The sequence below is a fragment of the Rhinopithecus bieti genome, unplaced genomic scaffold (assembly GCF_001698545.2).
Source record: "Rhinopithecus bieti isolate Rb0 unplaced genomic scaffold, ASM169854v2 scaffold_45617, whole genome shotgun sequence".
NCBI lineage: Eukaryota > Metazoa > Chordata > Mammalia > Primates > Cercopithecidae > Rhinopithecus > Rhinopithecus bieti.
Window position 1 is genome coordinate 235,662 of NW_016819136.1, and position 13,952 is coordinate 249,613.

General features: G+C 36.2%; 1 protein-coding gene across 2 annotated transcripts in view; it reads right to left on the reverse strand.

Annotated features, from left to right (window-relative positions):
• The window catches only part of ATG3 (autophagy related 3), a 28,495-nt gene that overhangs the window by 12,410 nt on the left and 2,133 nt on the right, over window positions 1–13,952 (reverse strand). Inside the window, exons 2-5 of one of the 2 annotated variants that reach the window (XM_017858571.1) lie at window positions 12,168–12,209; window positions 7,979–8,028; window positions 5,017–5,087; window positions 3,383–3,490 (exon numbers count right to left, since the gene is read on the reverse strand). In XM_017858571.1, the coding sequence (XP_017714060.1) occupies window positions 3,383–3,490; window positions 5,017–5,087; window positions 7,979–8,028; window positions 12,168–12,209 (271 nt within the window). The remainder of the gene's footprint in view (window positions 1–3,382; window positions 3,491–5,016; window positions 5,088–7,978; window positions 8,029–12,167; window positions 12,210–13,952) is intronic. The other variant, XM_017858572.1, reaches the window with a different exon arrangement.

Sequence of the window (13,952 nt, forward strand, 5' to 3'; positions counted from 1 at the left end):
GAAGAAATGAAGTCACTGGAGAGATGACCTGCTTGAGTGTTATACCCAGTTAAATGATGAAATTGGGATTAAAATCCATACAAGCTAAATTTTGGTTCAATTATCTTGTACTCTGCTGGGCAAATACCTCAAAATCTACTTGTCTCAAAGAAAGCATTAAGCAGGTGGCAGCACCACCAGTCAGCTAGATAACATTTCTACTTCAAAGTACCTGTCAATGTTAACAAAATAGTTTAACAAGAAGTACAGTAAGACAATAGCATCTAAAGTTACTAAAGAAAAACCCTGAGTACAGAATATGCTTAGCTCCTTTGTTAATCTTCTAAAATTTGAGATGTCTGTTCAACATGCCTAAACAAAATAATAAATAGCTCACTTTCACAAATAAAATAGGTCAAAATCCATAGGTCTAGCACAAAGCTTTTACTTCAGTTTTTCTAGAAATTACTAGAAATTAATAGGTATGATTATTTCGTAACAGTAAAACCAAATTTTAACATACTGAATTGACTGCTGAACATAAAAACAAAGAAAATCAATCTCTTTAATTTGCCAAAATATAATAATGTAGTAGTATGCCATTAAAACACTTCTAAAAGTAGGATATAGTTGACAAAGAAAAAGAAAGCTCGAATGACTCTAATGAGAGTAATACTCTCAAGGGTTATGATAAGTTTATGTCAACTTGGCTAGGTTATGGCACCCAGATGTTTGGTCAAACACCATTCTAGATGTAGCTGTTAAGGTATTTTTGAGATGTGATCAACATTTAAATAAATAGACTGGATAAAGCAGATTACCCTCTACAAGATAGGGGGATATCATCCAATCAGTTGAAGGCCTTATAAGAAAAAAAGACTGAGGTCCTCCAGAAGAAGATATTCAGCCTCCAGAATGCCTTAGGACTAAAGCTGCAATATCAACACTCCCTGAATCTCCAGTCTGCCAGTGCGCCCTGCAGAATCCAGACTTGCCAGCCCACATAATCACACAAGCCAATTCCTCTAAAACAAACAAACAAACAAACAAAAAAACCTATCTACCTATATCTATACCTATACCTATGCAATAGTCCTCACTTATCTGTGGGGGACATTCCAAGACCCCCAGAGGGTGTCTGAAACCACAGATAGTACCAAACCCTACCTATGCTATACATGACAGTTGACCTGATAACAGAGTTGGCTATTAAGTGACTAATGGCTGGGTAGCATACACAGCAGGGATACACTAGACAATGGGATGATTCACCTCTTGGGCAGAACGGATTTTATCACGCTACTCCAACAGTGAGGGCAAAAATTAAAACCCATGAATTGTTTATTTCTGTAATTTTGCACTTAATGTTTTTGGACCATGGTTGACTACAAGTAACTGAAACCACAGAAAGCAAAACCTACTCTGTACACATCCTATAGGTTCTGTTTCTCTAGAGAACCATGAATAATACACAAGCTTATAGAAGAAAAAGCCCAGGAAAAGCAAGGATAAAGCAAGGGACTCTGAGTTGAATAAGGAACCAGTATCTGGCCTCGTAAGTCACTAACTTGACATTTACAACAACACACAATCAATGGTTCCAGTCAGTCAACACAGAATTTCCTACTGATGTGTTGCCAACATCTTCCAGGCATGGAAAAACCAAAGCAGAAGAGTTAATAGACTTTCACTAGTCAGTGGGGGGAAAAGAAGGATGATTTCTGAAGTTACTTTCAAAAGTTTTTCAATCTGTTATTTCCTTTAGGCTTTGATACAGCACTCAACTCACTAATAAGCCAATAAATTTCAGATCAAGGAACCTAAGTCCTAAATCTTTGCCTATATTTCCATAAGGAAAGAGGCAGCATCCTTTATTCAGAGTAGAGGAGAAACCGACCTAAGAAGGAACTTTTACCTGGGCAGATACTTAGCCCTCTGTCTACTGCAGTGAGTCTCAACTGAAGGCAGCAATTTTTTTCCCCCATGAAACATTCAGCAATGTCTGGAGGCATTTTTGGTTGTTAAAACTGGGGGATGCTACTGGTATCTAGTGGGTACAGGCCAGAGCTACTGCTAAGAATTCAATGCACAGGAAATAATTATCCATTCCAAAAAACAGTGCCAAGGTTGAGAAACCCTGTTCTATTACTACTAAGGATATAGCTCCTAATCTCTAGGACTCAAAGGGAGAAAAACTTGTATTTAGTATCAAAGACCTAAACTTAGAGCACATTTTCCATTCCAAAGAGCAGCGCCAATTTGAGAAACCCTGTTCTATTACTACTACTAAGGATATACCTCCTAATCTCTAGGACTCAAAGGGAGAAAAATTTGTTTTTAGTATCACGGATTTAAACTTAGAGCACATTTTTCTTCATCAAAACTAAGTAATAAATGGTAGTTAGCTTCAGCAGCACATAATATGCATTTACATAGTTATATAAATATAGTGGCAAAACAGTGTTTTAGGATTTAGAATAAAAAAGTATATTCAAGGTTTCAAATAAATCATGGAAACACTTATAAAAACCTTGCATTCAACTCATTTAACAAATATTTACTGAACAACTTCTATAGCATACACCGTGTTAGATACTGAGAATTCAACAATGAATCTTTACTTTCATGGAGCTTACAGCACTAAAAATTTCTTTTAGTTGTTATTTAACAAGTAATTATTAAATACTTAATAGATGTCAGTTCTCTGGGTAAATGTGAATACAGTATAGTTCCTGTCATAGAGGACCACATAATCCAGCAGTGGAATGACAATGACATGTAAGCAAGAGACGGTAAACCAAAGTAGTATGCATATTCAGCATCTCTGATGGACTTTTTTCCCCCTCTCTTTATTTAGGAACTAAGAAAATAATATTGAGTATTTTCAAGTTGCAATGGAAGTAGCAGGTATTATAGAAATTTGGCATACTCTGGCCGGGTGCAGTGGCTCATGCCTGTAATCCCAGCACTCTGGGAGGCCGAGGCAGCCAGATTACGAGGTCAAGAGATGGAGACCATCATGGCCAACAAGGTGAAACCCTATCTCTACTAAAAATGCAAAAATTAGCTGGGCATGGGGGTGCGCACCGGTAGTCCCAGCTACTGGGGAGGGTGAGGCAGGAGAATCGCTTGAACTTGGGAGGTGGAGGCTGCAGTGAGCAAAGATCGCACTGCTTGCACTCCAGCCTGGCGACAGAGCGAGACTCTGTCTCAACAACAACAAAAAGAAGTAAATTTGGCATACTCTAAAGGCTTCTTTTTAAATATTTGTCCTCCTGCTTTTTTCATGTAAGTCTACTGGGACAAAACTATGCCTTATGTATCCTCTTTTTTAAATCTAGGCTATTATAAAAGATTGTGAAAGAGTTTAAACTAAATGTATGTCATTCTATTCTCCTCTTACCTGTGTTGTGATACGTATCTACCCATCCGCCATCACCATCATCTTCTTCAATGATCGCTTCCAACTCATCTGAATATTCCATCTGTTTGCACCGCTTATAGCACGGCACTATAAAAAAAATGGTAAATACAGTTACTGGCACATAATCTGCTAACCATAAACCCATTAGAAAGAAGAGCTTAGTCCATAAAATAGGGTGTTTATACCACCAAAATACTAAGTGAATATTATGTTTCACTTTTAAAGGTGATTAAGAGTTACATTCAGCCCATAGACACAAAATTATTTGGCTACATTTACCTTTTCCTATATAGCTTTGTCAGAAGACAAGCAGAAAGTTTCTATTGGGAATGTTCTATGCATTCCTTTACCATGATGGTCCGTGAAGAACAGCAGGCTGAAGTTCAATGTCAGTCTAATGAATAATAATACCTTATTTTAATGGCTTTACTCTCAGAACATGGAGCTACCAGCTGTCATATTCAGTGGTGGTAAAGGTGACCTCTTGTTTTCAAAGCTAAAGCAACTTTCAATATAAATTTTATAATTCATATTTAAGTTCCAATTATTCACAATGGATAAAACAGTTTAAAATTCACCAACCTTCTGATTTTTACTTCTTTATATCACACTAGTAAGTTGTTCATACAGCAAATGTGTCAATTAACAGGCATTATTATTCACAAGCCTAAGATTGGGTAATTATATGGTAAAAGCATTATGGTATAAAGTCAACAAATTGCTTTTTAATCTCCTGATTTTTTTAAACAATCAGGATATAAATTATCAGCCTTTGTAAAAAGAAATATACTGTAGAAAAGAAAAAACTGTTTTGTACACATTATTTTCCCTTTCCTATAATGAGTAAATTGGAACAGAAATCAATGTATTGTTCTGTGATTAGTTAGGAACTATAACAACCTTCTGATGTTGTTTCTAAATTTCACTTCATAAATAAAACATTACCTGTATCCACCAGGCGCGGTGGCTCACGCCTGTAGTGCCAGCACTTTGGGAGGCCAAGGCGGGCAGGTCACCCGAGGCCAGGAGTTCAAGGCCAGCCTGACCAACATGGCGAAACCCTGTCTCTACTAAAAATACAAAAATTAGCAGGGCCTGGTGGCAGGCCTGTAATCCCAACTACTTGGGAGGCTGAGGCAGGAGAATCACTTGAAGCCGTGAGCCGAAATTGCGCCACTGCACTCTAGCCTGGGCAACACAGCGAGACTGTCTCAAAAAAACAAACAAACAAAAAAAACACCACTACCTGTTTCCAAATATTTTTGTGCCCTTCTATGACACAATGGGTAATAACATCTTCAGCTCTGCACTTTTAGCTATCATAGGTAGTATGAATTACATTTTCCATACAAAATTGCAGTCTAAAGAAGATTAAAATCAAATACCTAGAAAGATTATTATGAAGCCAACTTCAAAAAAATCCACTTAGAAGTCTAACTTTCCTTAGGGCCCTCTTCCTTCATATCTTGACAACTATATGTTTTTGGCAGAAAGAAATAACAGAAAGAGGAGATAAAACCAAGGAAAAAATTTTCAAGCAACAGAAAAACCCAGAGCTTCATTTTAATATACCTCTGTGCAAAATTTATTAATATATGCAACATAATTCTTACCATTTTTGGTTACCAGAAATTGTTTGCCTGTTGGTAGGTATGCCTTCACTTTCAATTCTTCCCCTGTAGCCCTTTAAAAACAGTGAAAAGCACCAAAATACAAAATATATTTTAATAGGCAAATATTGAGCAGAAAGTATCACATATAAATCTCAAAATGACATCCATACTTCTCAGAAAATTGGTTTAAAATTGATTTGGGAAGGATTCCATTAAGTAAATATGTCAGGGCATGGAAAAAAGCACAACAATAATCTAAGTGAAATATGCTGCTCCTCAGTAAGTTGTAGCCCATTGTATAATCTCTCACATTTTTAATCCTAAAGTACTGCTGCTCATCTTGAGAACAAGGCAGAAAAAAAAGCTGCAAGACATTATGTAACAATGTAGGTGGCTGGCAAAATCCCTGTTCCTATCACTGTATTAAAATCAGAACTAAGAGACAAAAGATGCTTTGAATCATAAAATGACAATATTAACAATTCTTGAAAACAAAAACCCTTTCATTGAGTGCTTATTAAGTATAGAATTTAAGTTTCCAACATGTTATTTTCAATTAGTCTTCATAACTCTAAACAGTAAAAAATATAAATATCCCATTTTATAGTTAAGTAAACTAAAGATTAAACAGATCAAGTTGCCTATGATCACAAAACTAGGTGGGAGAGCAAGGATCAAAGCCAAGTGACTTCAGGGCTCCTACTTTTAAACACTGCTCCCTCTGTGGGTCAGAGCCAACTATCTACATTTCTGAGCTGCTCTGGCACCTCTTCTTAAGAATTTGTGGGTCATCTGAAAATGGTGAGAGGTGGAATGGTATGTGGTGTCTGTCACAAACATATGAGCATAAATTTGGAGTTCTGCTGTCTTTTCAAGCTTCAGTCTAAAGTTCAAACCATTGATCTGGGCACAAGGTAAAGTCAGGAAAAGCCCTAAAATTATTTGACAGTCTTCTAGGCTTCTTTTGACTAGTCCCAAGTGTCAAATTCAACAATGTCATGGCAACACCTGAAGTTCTAAGGGAAGAGTTAAAATAAGGTCATAATAGTACTTGTGCACATGAAGGTATAAGCATGAAGTTATAACCTGTCACTAGCACTGATTTAAAATGAATTTTTCCTTTGGCCTAGCAATTTAGCCAAAAGTGTGGACACTAAAGTGGGGTATAATTGTGTTCCAAGTTACAGTAAAATTATTTAAATCATTGTAATTCATAAAATGGAATAAAACTATTAGTACCTGCTAAAAAAGAGATCCTGGCCATATATACAAGCCCCTACAACAATGTTATAAATCAAATACCTAAACTACTTAAACAATTAAGCTGGTAGAACAAAGAAATCTCAATGCTTATCATATTGAAAAAAATCCTAAATCACTTATTTTCACAAAGTGAATATTATTGTAAACATCATGTCCCTATTTGACTTGAAATACACATAAATTATAGACTAGAACATAGCTAAATATAGTTTTAACAGAATACCTGGAATATAGAGAAAAGAAAAAACTTTATTAAATCAGAGAGCTTCTATGACATGAATTTAATTTTAAATATGGAACAGAAAACACATGAAGGAGAGAAAAATACATAAAAACAAACTTGAAACTTTAGTCTTTTGGTACATAAATAATGCCCTACAAAATAAAGACTAATTGAAAAAAGCAGTGACAACTGTTTCAGCTACATGGTAAGTACTAAAATGCAGGACAATAACAGGCCACAGATGAAAGAGCATTTCAAGGTCTTTAGATATTAAGAAAAACATTATCAATTGGAAACTTGTTAATTATAGAACTCCTATCTCCAGTCAAAACTATACTTTTCAACTACAATTGAAAAAAAATTTTAAGAAAAAAAAAAACATATAACAAGTTGAAGCACCTACATCCAAACAAGGTGATAATTCCAAACAATTCTAGTTTAAATAAAAGTTCTGCCAATATTTCAGCTACCAACAGGGAACCTTTATCACGAGTACTTGAAAGTAATAAAACACTGTGATTATTCAGAATATTTTAAAATATAGATTGTGAAAACTGCTGAATTGCTTAAAGTACTTTAGTAATTAAAATAAAAGCTATTAAAAAAACAAAAACTTAAAGCCTCTTAAAAGCAGACTTATAGTGAAGGCCTTAATTGGTATCATAAACCTTTCTTTTAGCTTTAGCTAATTTCCTAAAGATGGAGCATACTTTTGAACCTAACGGAAAATGTTTATGTCTTGTATTTTAAAGAAAATAAAACTGCAAAATCTCTGCATTTATTAATGCCACAAAAATGTTCAATAAATTTTGTTAATTTGAAAAAAAGCCTGTTCAAAATTTTTTTTTTTGAGACTGAGTCTCACTCTGTCGCCCAGGCTGCAGTGCAGTGGCACCATCTCGGCTCACTGCAAGCTCTGCCTCCTGGGTTCATGCCATTCTCCTGCCTCAGCCTCCCAAGTAGCTGGGACCACAGGCGCCCGCCACCACGCCCGGCTAATTTTTTGTATTTTTAGTAGAGATAGGGTTTCACTACGCTAGCCAGGATGGTCTCCATCTCCTGACCTCGTCATCTGCTCGCCTTAGCCTCCCAAAGTGCTGGGATTTCAGGCATGAGCCACTGCGCCCCGCCAAAAACCCGATCAAATTTTATTAAACTATTTATTATTCAACAAACCAGAAGGTCAGACCTAGACTCTATAAAGAAAAGAAATAATAGTAAAGAAGCAAATGCATTTTTCTCAAATTAAGTCCACCTATTGTGCTAACATAGTAAAATAACGTAGGTACAACACCCACTTGTTCTTCCTCTACTTTACTTTGAGTATCACTGAGGGCACTGTTTAACAGAAAAATCTGCTGGGAGTAAGTTAAACTGGTCATTCTAATTTTCATCCATCAACCTGTTTTGCAAATTTCTATAATTCTGAAGCCATGCCTTTTACTAATTTTCTATTCTTTACTTAATATTACTTACCATTGCCATGTTGGACAGTGGTGGACTAAGTGATCTCCAGCTGCCACAAACTATTCAGGATTTAGAAGTAATATGAAAAAAAGAAAAAAGAAAAATCAAACATCACTTAATGTGCAAGGTGGCAAAATACCAAACTGAGGGCCCTAGGTAACATTGAAATCTAGTAAGCAATTAAAATATAAACAGCACCAAAGCTGCTCTACTAGCCTCAAGATTTATTTTTGATTATGACTAAACCGCAACATTTTCTAACGTCCATAAAAAAATTCAAATTAATGTTGGAAGAAAAAACGTCAAGTGCTGTTTTTTAAAATTCAGTTTTATCATTGGATTAAGTAATGCCAAAAGCAGTATCATGAAATTGATAAAGGTAAGGCTATCAGATTTAAATTGTCAAAATCCATTTTAAGGATACAAAAATGTAGACACATTCTTGTCAAAGATTGAAAATACAATAAAATCCAAAAAAATTACCAAATAGATATAAGTCTATGATGTAAATCTACTTTATTATATCACCGGGCACACTTCTTCCTCTTTTATTATTTTTAAAAATTTAAGTAATTTTGAAAGCTGTTTTGCACTCCTAAAAGAGAAATGCAGTGCCAAAACAATGGGAAAAAATTAGAAGCTTTTTGATCTCACTCTGAAAACACCTACAAAATTAACAAATTGAATCCTCTAACAAACCTTAGGCTTTCTAAGCGGGCTGAAATATTGTACAAGTTTTGTTTTCTTCAGAAATAAAACCAGATTCAGGGAGATAAACTTTAACTTTAACCATTTGAGAATTATCGAACATGAGCTGATCTTACTGGGTAACCGAATTCCTGCTTATTTCTGCGGGCAGAAATTTAAGTCTGTTAAGCATAACTGCAGTGTTCCAACTCAAGCAGAATGCGCATTGTCAGGCCTCCGACCCCAAGCTAAGCCATCATATCCCCTGTGACCAGAATGTAGACATCCAGATGGCCTGAAGCAACCGAAGATCCACAAAAGAAGTGAAAATAGCCTTAACTGATGACATTCCACCATTGTGATTTGTTTCTGCCCCACCCTAACTGATCAATGTACTTTGTAATCTCCCCCACCCTTAACAAGGTTCTTTGTAATCTTCCCCACCCTTAAGAAGGTTCTTTGTAATTCTCCCCACCCTTGAGAAAGAACTTTGTGAGATCCACCCCCAACCGGCAAAACATTGCTCCTAACTCCACGGCCTATCCCAAAAATCTATAAGAACTCCTGATAATCCCAGGACCCTTTGCTCTCTTTTCGGACTCAGCCCGCCTGCACCCAAGTGAAACAAACAGCCTTGTTGCTCACTCACACAAAGCCTGTTTGGTGGTCTCTTCACACGGACGCGCGTGACACGCGTATACTTGCCAAATTACTTCTATTTCGCAAAAGCTCTAGCTTAAAATCTTGTATCGTTCATGGGTTTATTACACAGCAAAAAATTACAAAATATTTAATCTCTAATACCTTTCTGAGAAAGGAGGTCTACATAAAATACTCTATTTTGAGCATACAATTCTATCAAATAATTCTAAGAGCAACCTCTTTTAAGATGAAACATTAACAAGATACAGCAACTGGATTCCTGACTTTATGTTTCTGTTCTTTTACTTCAAATAACCTTATTATTTAAACAGCTTAAGTAAACAGCTTAAAGACAAAAACCAAAACAAAAACAATAGTCTCTTCCCCAAGTTTTGAGCACTTGGAGGTCATTGCAACCAGATGCTACATTTAGCTCTGTGGTTATCAGGAACTAATTTATTACCATTAAAAGTAGTAATTTAACAAAATGAAAGCAAAATAAATAATTAAAAATTCTTTCATTGTATTGCCTTGAGGTAACAAGACAAACATTTTGTCTCATAGTCCCTATAGCAGCTTCTATTTAAAAACAAGAACACTAGAAGGCAAGAAAAATGAAAAAAAAAAAAAGACAAAAAAAACCCCAGACTTGCACTGATAATAAACACATGTGTACATCTGCCCTCATTAGCAATGGCCATTATTACTTGCTTCATGTGTTCAAATAATATAAGATTCAAATTTCTAAATGATCAATATTGTTTGCAGTAGCTTTCTCTTAGAGACTAAAAATGTTCTCTTGTGATCTTTCTTATCAGTATATAATACTGACTAACTCCAACAAGAATCAATGTTTACATCTTGGTGAGCAATTCCATTCCTCAAGCTAACCTCAATTAATAGTATTCTACTTAATCAAATCATACATACATCCAACATGAGGTTTTCCTTTTTTTTTTTTTGACAATACAGTATCAGATATTAGCTGCTCCTCTTTTTAAGAACGATACTGTCACACCTCTGAATGAAAACGAAAAGACAGCTGATGTCTGGCAGAAACCCAGAAACAGTAAAAGGAAACAAATGAACAAATCAACTCAGTATATAATATTTACACAAAGCAAATGATGCCTTCCCATTTCCTTCTCCAGGCTCATTCTACTCTAGCTCAATCCTGTAATTGTGCTCTATCCCAACGCTGCATTATATGCTAGGCACCCAGCTGGGCTAATTTGGCCTGGGATTTTTTTAGAGGGAGGAAAATTCATAAATTGATTGATGTTGTAATTAAGTGTAACAGTTATTTATTCTAGGATGAATTCCTGTTTTGAAACTGCTTAATTCTATTCAGTGACCACGGACTTGCATCTCTAACTGCAACTATCTATTCAACAATTAGTCATCTTCACAGAGGAAATAAAACCAAAGAGTGCAAGAACAGCATACTTTCATCTCCGATCTTGATTTCAGATGAAGAGCCATGGTCAAATTACACCTGCTTGGCAAGAATGTTAATGATATCCTTAAAATCAAAACTTAGCTTTATTTGGCATTTGAGGTAACAAAACCTAAGACAGAATAGGATCTTTACAGAAGGTCTAGCCCACAACCGTTATTTTATAGATGAGGAAACATGAAGCCTCGGCAGGTACAGCATAACTGATTTCCTCATTAGGAGAAATTACAGAAATAGGTCTAGAAGGCAGGTCTCCTAGATTCTTTCCATATTACCATGTGTCTTCACCAAAAATAAAAGACAATTTGAGATAAAAGATCAGTTAGGCAAACCATTCTTTCTTTCCTTTTTTTTTTTTTCTGAGACGGAGGCTTGCTCTGTCGCCCAGGCTGGAGTGCAGTGGCGCGATCTCCGCTCACTGCAAGCTCCGCATCCCGGGTTCACGCCACTCTCCTGCCTCAGCCTCCTGAGTAGCTGGGACTACGGGTGCCCGCCACCACGCCCGGTTCATTTTTTTGTATTTTTAGTAGACAGGGTTTCACCGCGTTAGTCAGGATTGTCTCGATCTCCTGACCTCGTGACCCGCCTGCCTCGGCCTCCCAAGGTGCTAGGATTACAGAAATGAGCCACTGTGCCTGGCCAAACTATTTTTAAAACTCACAGTGATTTGGAACTAGACAGATCCCATTACAACTGAAAATTTAAAGAATTCTCTAGCTCAACACCCTGGACCTTAACAGCAGCAGCCTCATCATACAATGAGGCTTAAAAAGTTTGTTTCAAAACAGTGAATAAAGTTCTATTGCCCTTAAGAGGTGTTTTCATTGACAGTAAAAAAAAAAAAAAAAAAAAAAAAAAGCTTAAACAGTCTTTTATTAAGAGCAACATAAATCTGAAAAAACCATAACTATTCATAAAATTGGAGCCTGAAAAGATTTTTAGCCCAGTATTTATTTCTCCAGGGACAACAAAATAAACTAAACAAAAAAGAACTCTTAGGATAAACAGTATCTAAGTAGTGAGCAAAGTTTTCCAATGAAAAGCATGAAAACTCACATTTGATGTAGACAGAATCAAGACACCACAAACACTACAGAACTTACTGCACAGCTCAATATAACACCAATACAAATGAAGGATAAGTGACATAGGACTCGTTTCAATCCCTTCTTTCACCCTCATTTCTAAATAAAAAGGAACTACAGAGAAATATGAGAAAAGGCAAACTGACGAGGAAGTTACATCTTTTCCTGTATGGGAAGTAGAAATTCCCGTAAATCACAAACAGTCATAAAACCTAATTTTACTCAAATCAAAATTAAAGTTCAAGATGTTTTCTTATGAAGCAGAAAAGCCATCTAGTTTAATATAATTGTAAAATAAAAGGGCTTCAGCATTATCTTCAGCACTCACCTCTTCTGGGGTAATTACACCTGTTTCCTTAAACTTTGATTCCTAAAAAAAAAAAAAAAAAGCAAAAAAAAACATTATGTTTCACTATCAATTAAATATATTTTTGGGGCAATTATTTGCCTGGTGCCCTTCCAAGCAATGGAGCACATGCAAAAAACAAAACAAAACAAAAAAATCAGTCTATCTATCTAATCTATAATCTATCTATCTAATCTATCTACCTCCCTCCCTCCCTCACTGGTACCTATCTATATCTATCTATTTGTTTCACTCACTGGTAATGACTACAGGAATATACAAGTCTAATGTAGGAAACAGACATGAAAATAATTATAATACTATCGGATCAGAGCTATAATAAAGCTCTATGTAGAAATATTCCTCTTTTTTTTTTTTTTTTTTTAAGACGGAGTTTCGTTCCTGTTGCCCAGGCTGGAGTGCAATGGCACTATCTTGGCTCATGGCAACCTCCACCTCCCAGGTTCAAGCGATTCTCCTGCCTCAGCATCCCGAGTAGCTGGGATCACAGGCATGCGCCACCACGCCTGGCTAATTTTTGTGTTTTAGTAGAGACGGGGTTTCTCCATGTTGGTCAGGCTGGTCTCGAACTCCCGACCTAAGGTGATCCGCCTGCCTCGGCCTCCCAAAGTGCTGGGATTACAGGTGTGAGCCACCGCGCCCAGCCAAGCTCTTTTTAGAAACATTCTAAGATTTAAATAAAATAAAGCCTTACAGCGATTCTGTGAAATGAATAAATATCTTTATTTTAAAGCACAGCAAAAATGTCTTAAAGATGTTTAGACATCTTACAATTTAGCCAGTCTTATTTACACTGAATAATGTTAGAAACCAAATCTAGAAATCATTTAGCATTTTCCCCTAATTCTCATCTCCACCAAGATATTGACACACTATTCTCTCCTCTAAAGCAAGGATGCTATAGACTAAATTTTTCTAAACTTTAAGTTATACGTAAGATTTTCTGGTAGAGTCTACAAAAATGAAAACACTCATTTATAAACATTATTCATTCAACAAATGTTTACTATGTACCAGACACTATTTGAGGCAGTGGGGATATTTAGATGTGAATAACAAATACAAATGTATTATTGCCCTCATAAGGAGTTTCAACTCCAGTTGAGGAAGAAAAGCCAAATGGTAATGAATAACATGCCATAAAGAAAAATGAAGCTGAGAGGAATCTGTGGGGTGGCTGGGGAGAGATGGCCATTTAAAATAAAATGATAAGAGAACAAAGACTTCACTGAATAATGATTTGAAAACCTCAAGGAAAGGAACATGCCATAAGGCTGTAAGTGCAAAGCGCGTTTCAGATAGAGGGAAGAGCACATGCAAAACTCCGAACCAAGAGTGTGCTTAATGGAATAATAAAGAGGAGATCAGGTTAGCTTAAGCAAGAGCAGTCAGGAGATGGAGTAGATGAGACTGGGGCCTCTACCAATTAAGCAGAACCTTATCGATGATTGTAAGAACTTCAGTGTTTACTGCACGCACATACTCCAAACAAAACATTATTTTTCTTAATTTTTACTTGCTAGGAGAAGGCTACTACTTATTTCCTGAGGACTTTGTTTTTTCTACTTGCCCTCCCTTATCTAGCAGGAAACTAAGGATTCTCTCTGTAAACCAACAGTTTGCACAGGAGTATCAAGGAGACGGTCATTAATTCTCTCCTTTTTACTAAAAACATAGATCATACATACTGACATGCTAACAGCTCCTTTTCAGTTTGGTGAGCAAGTAAGATGACTCCTGAAAACT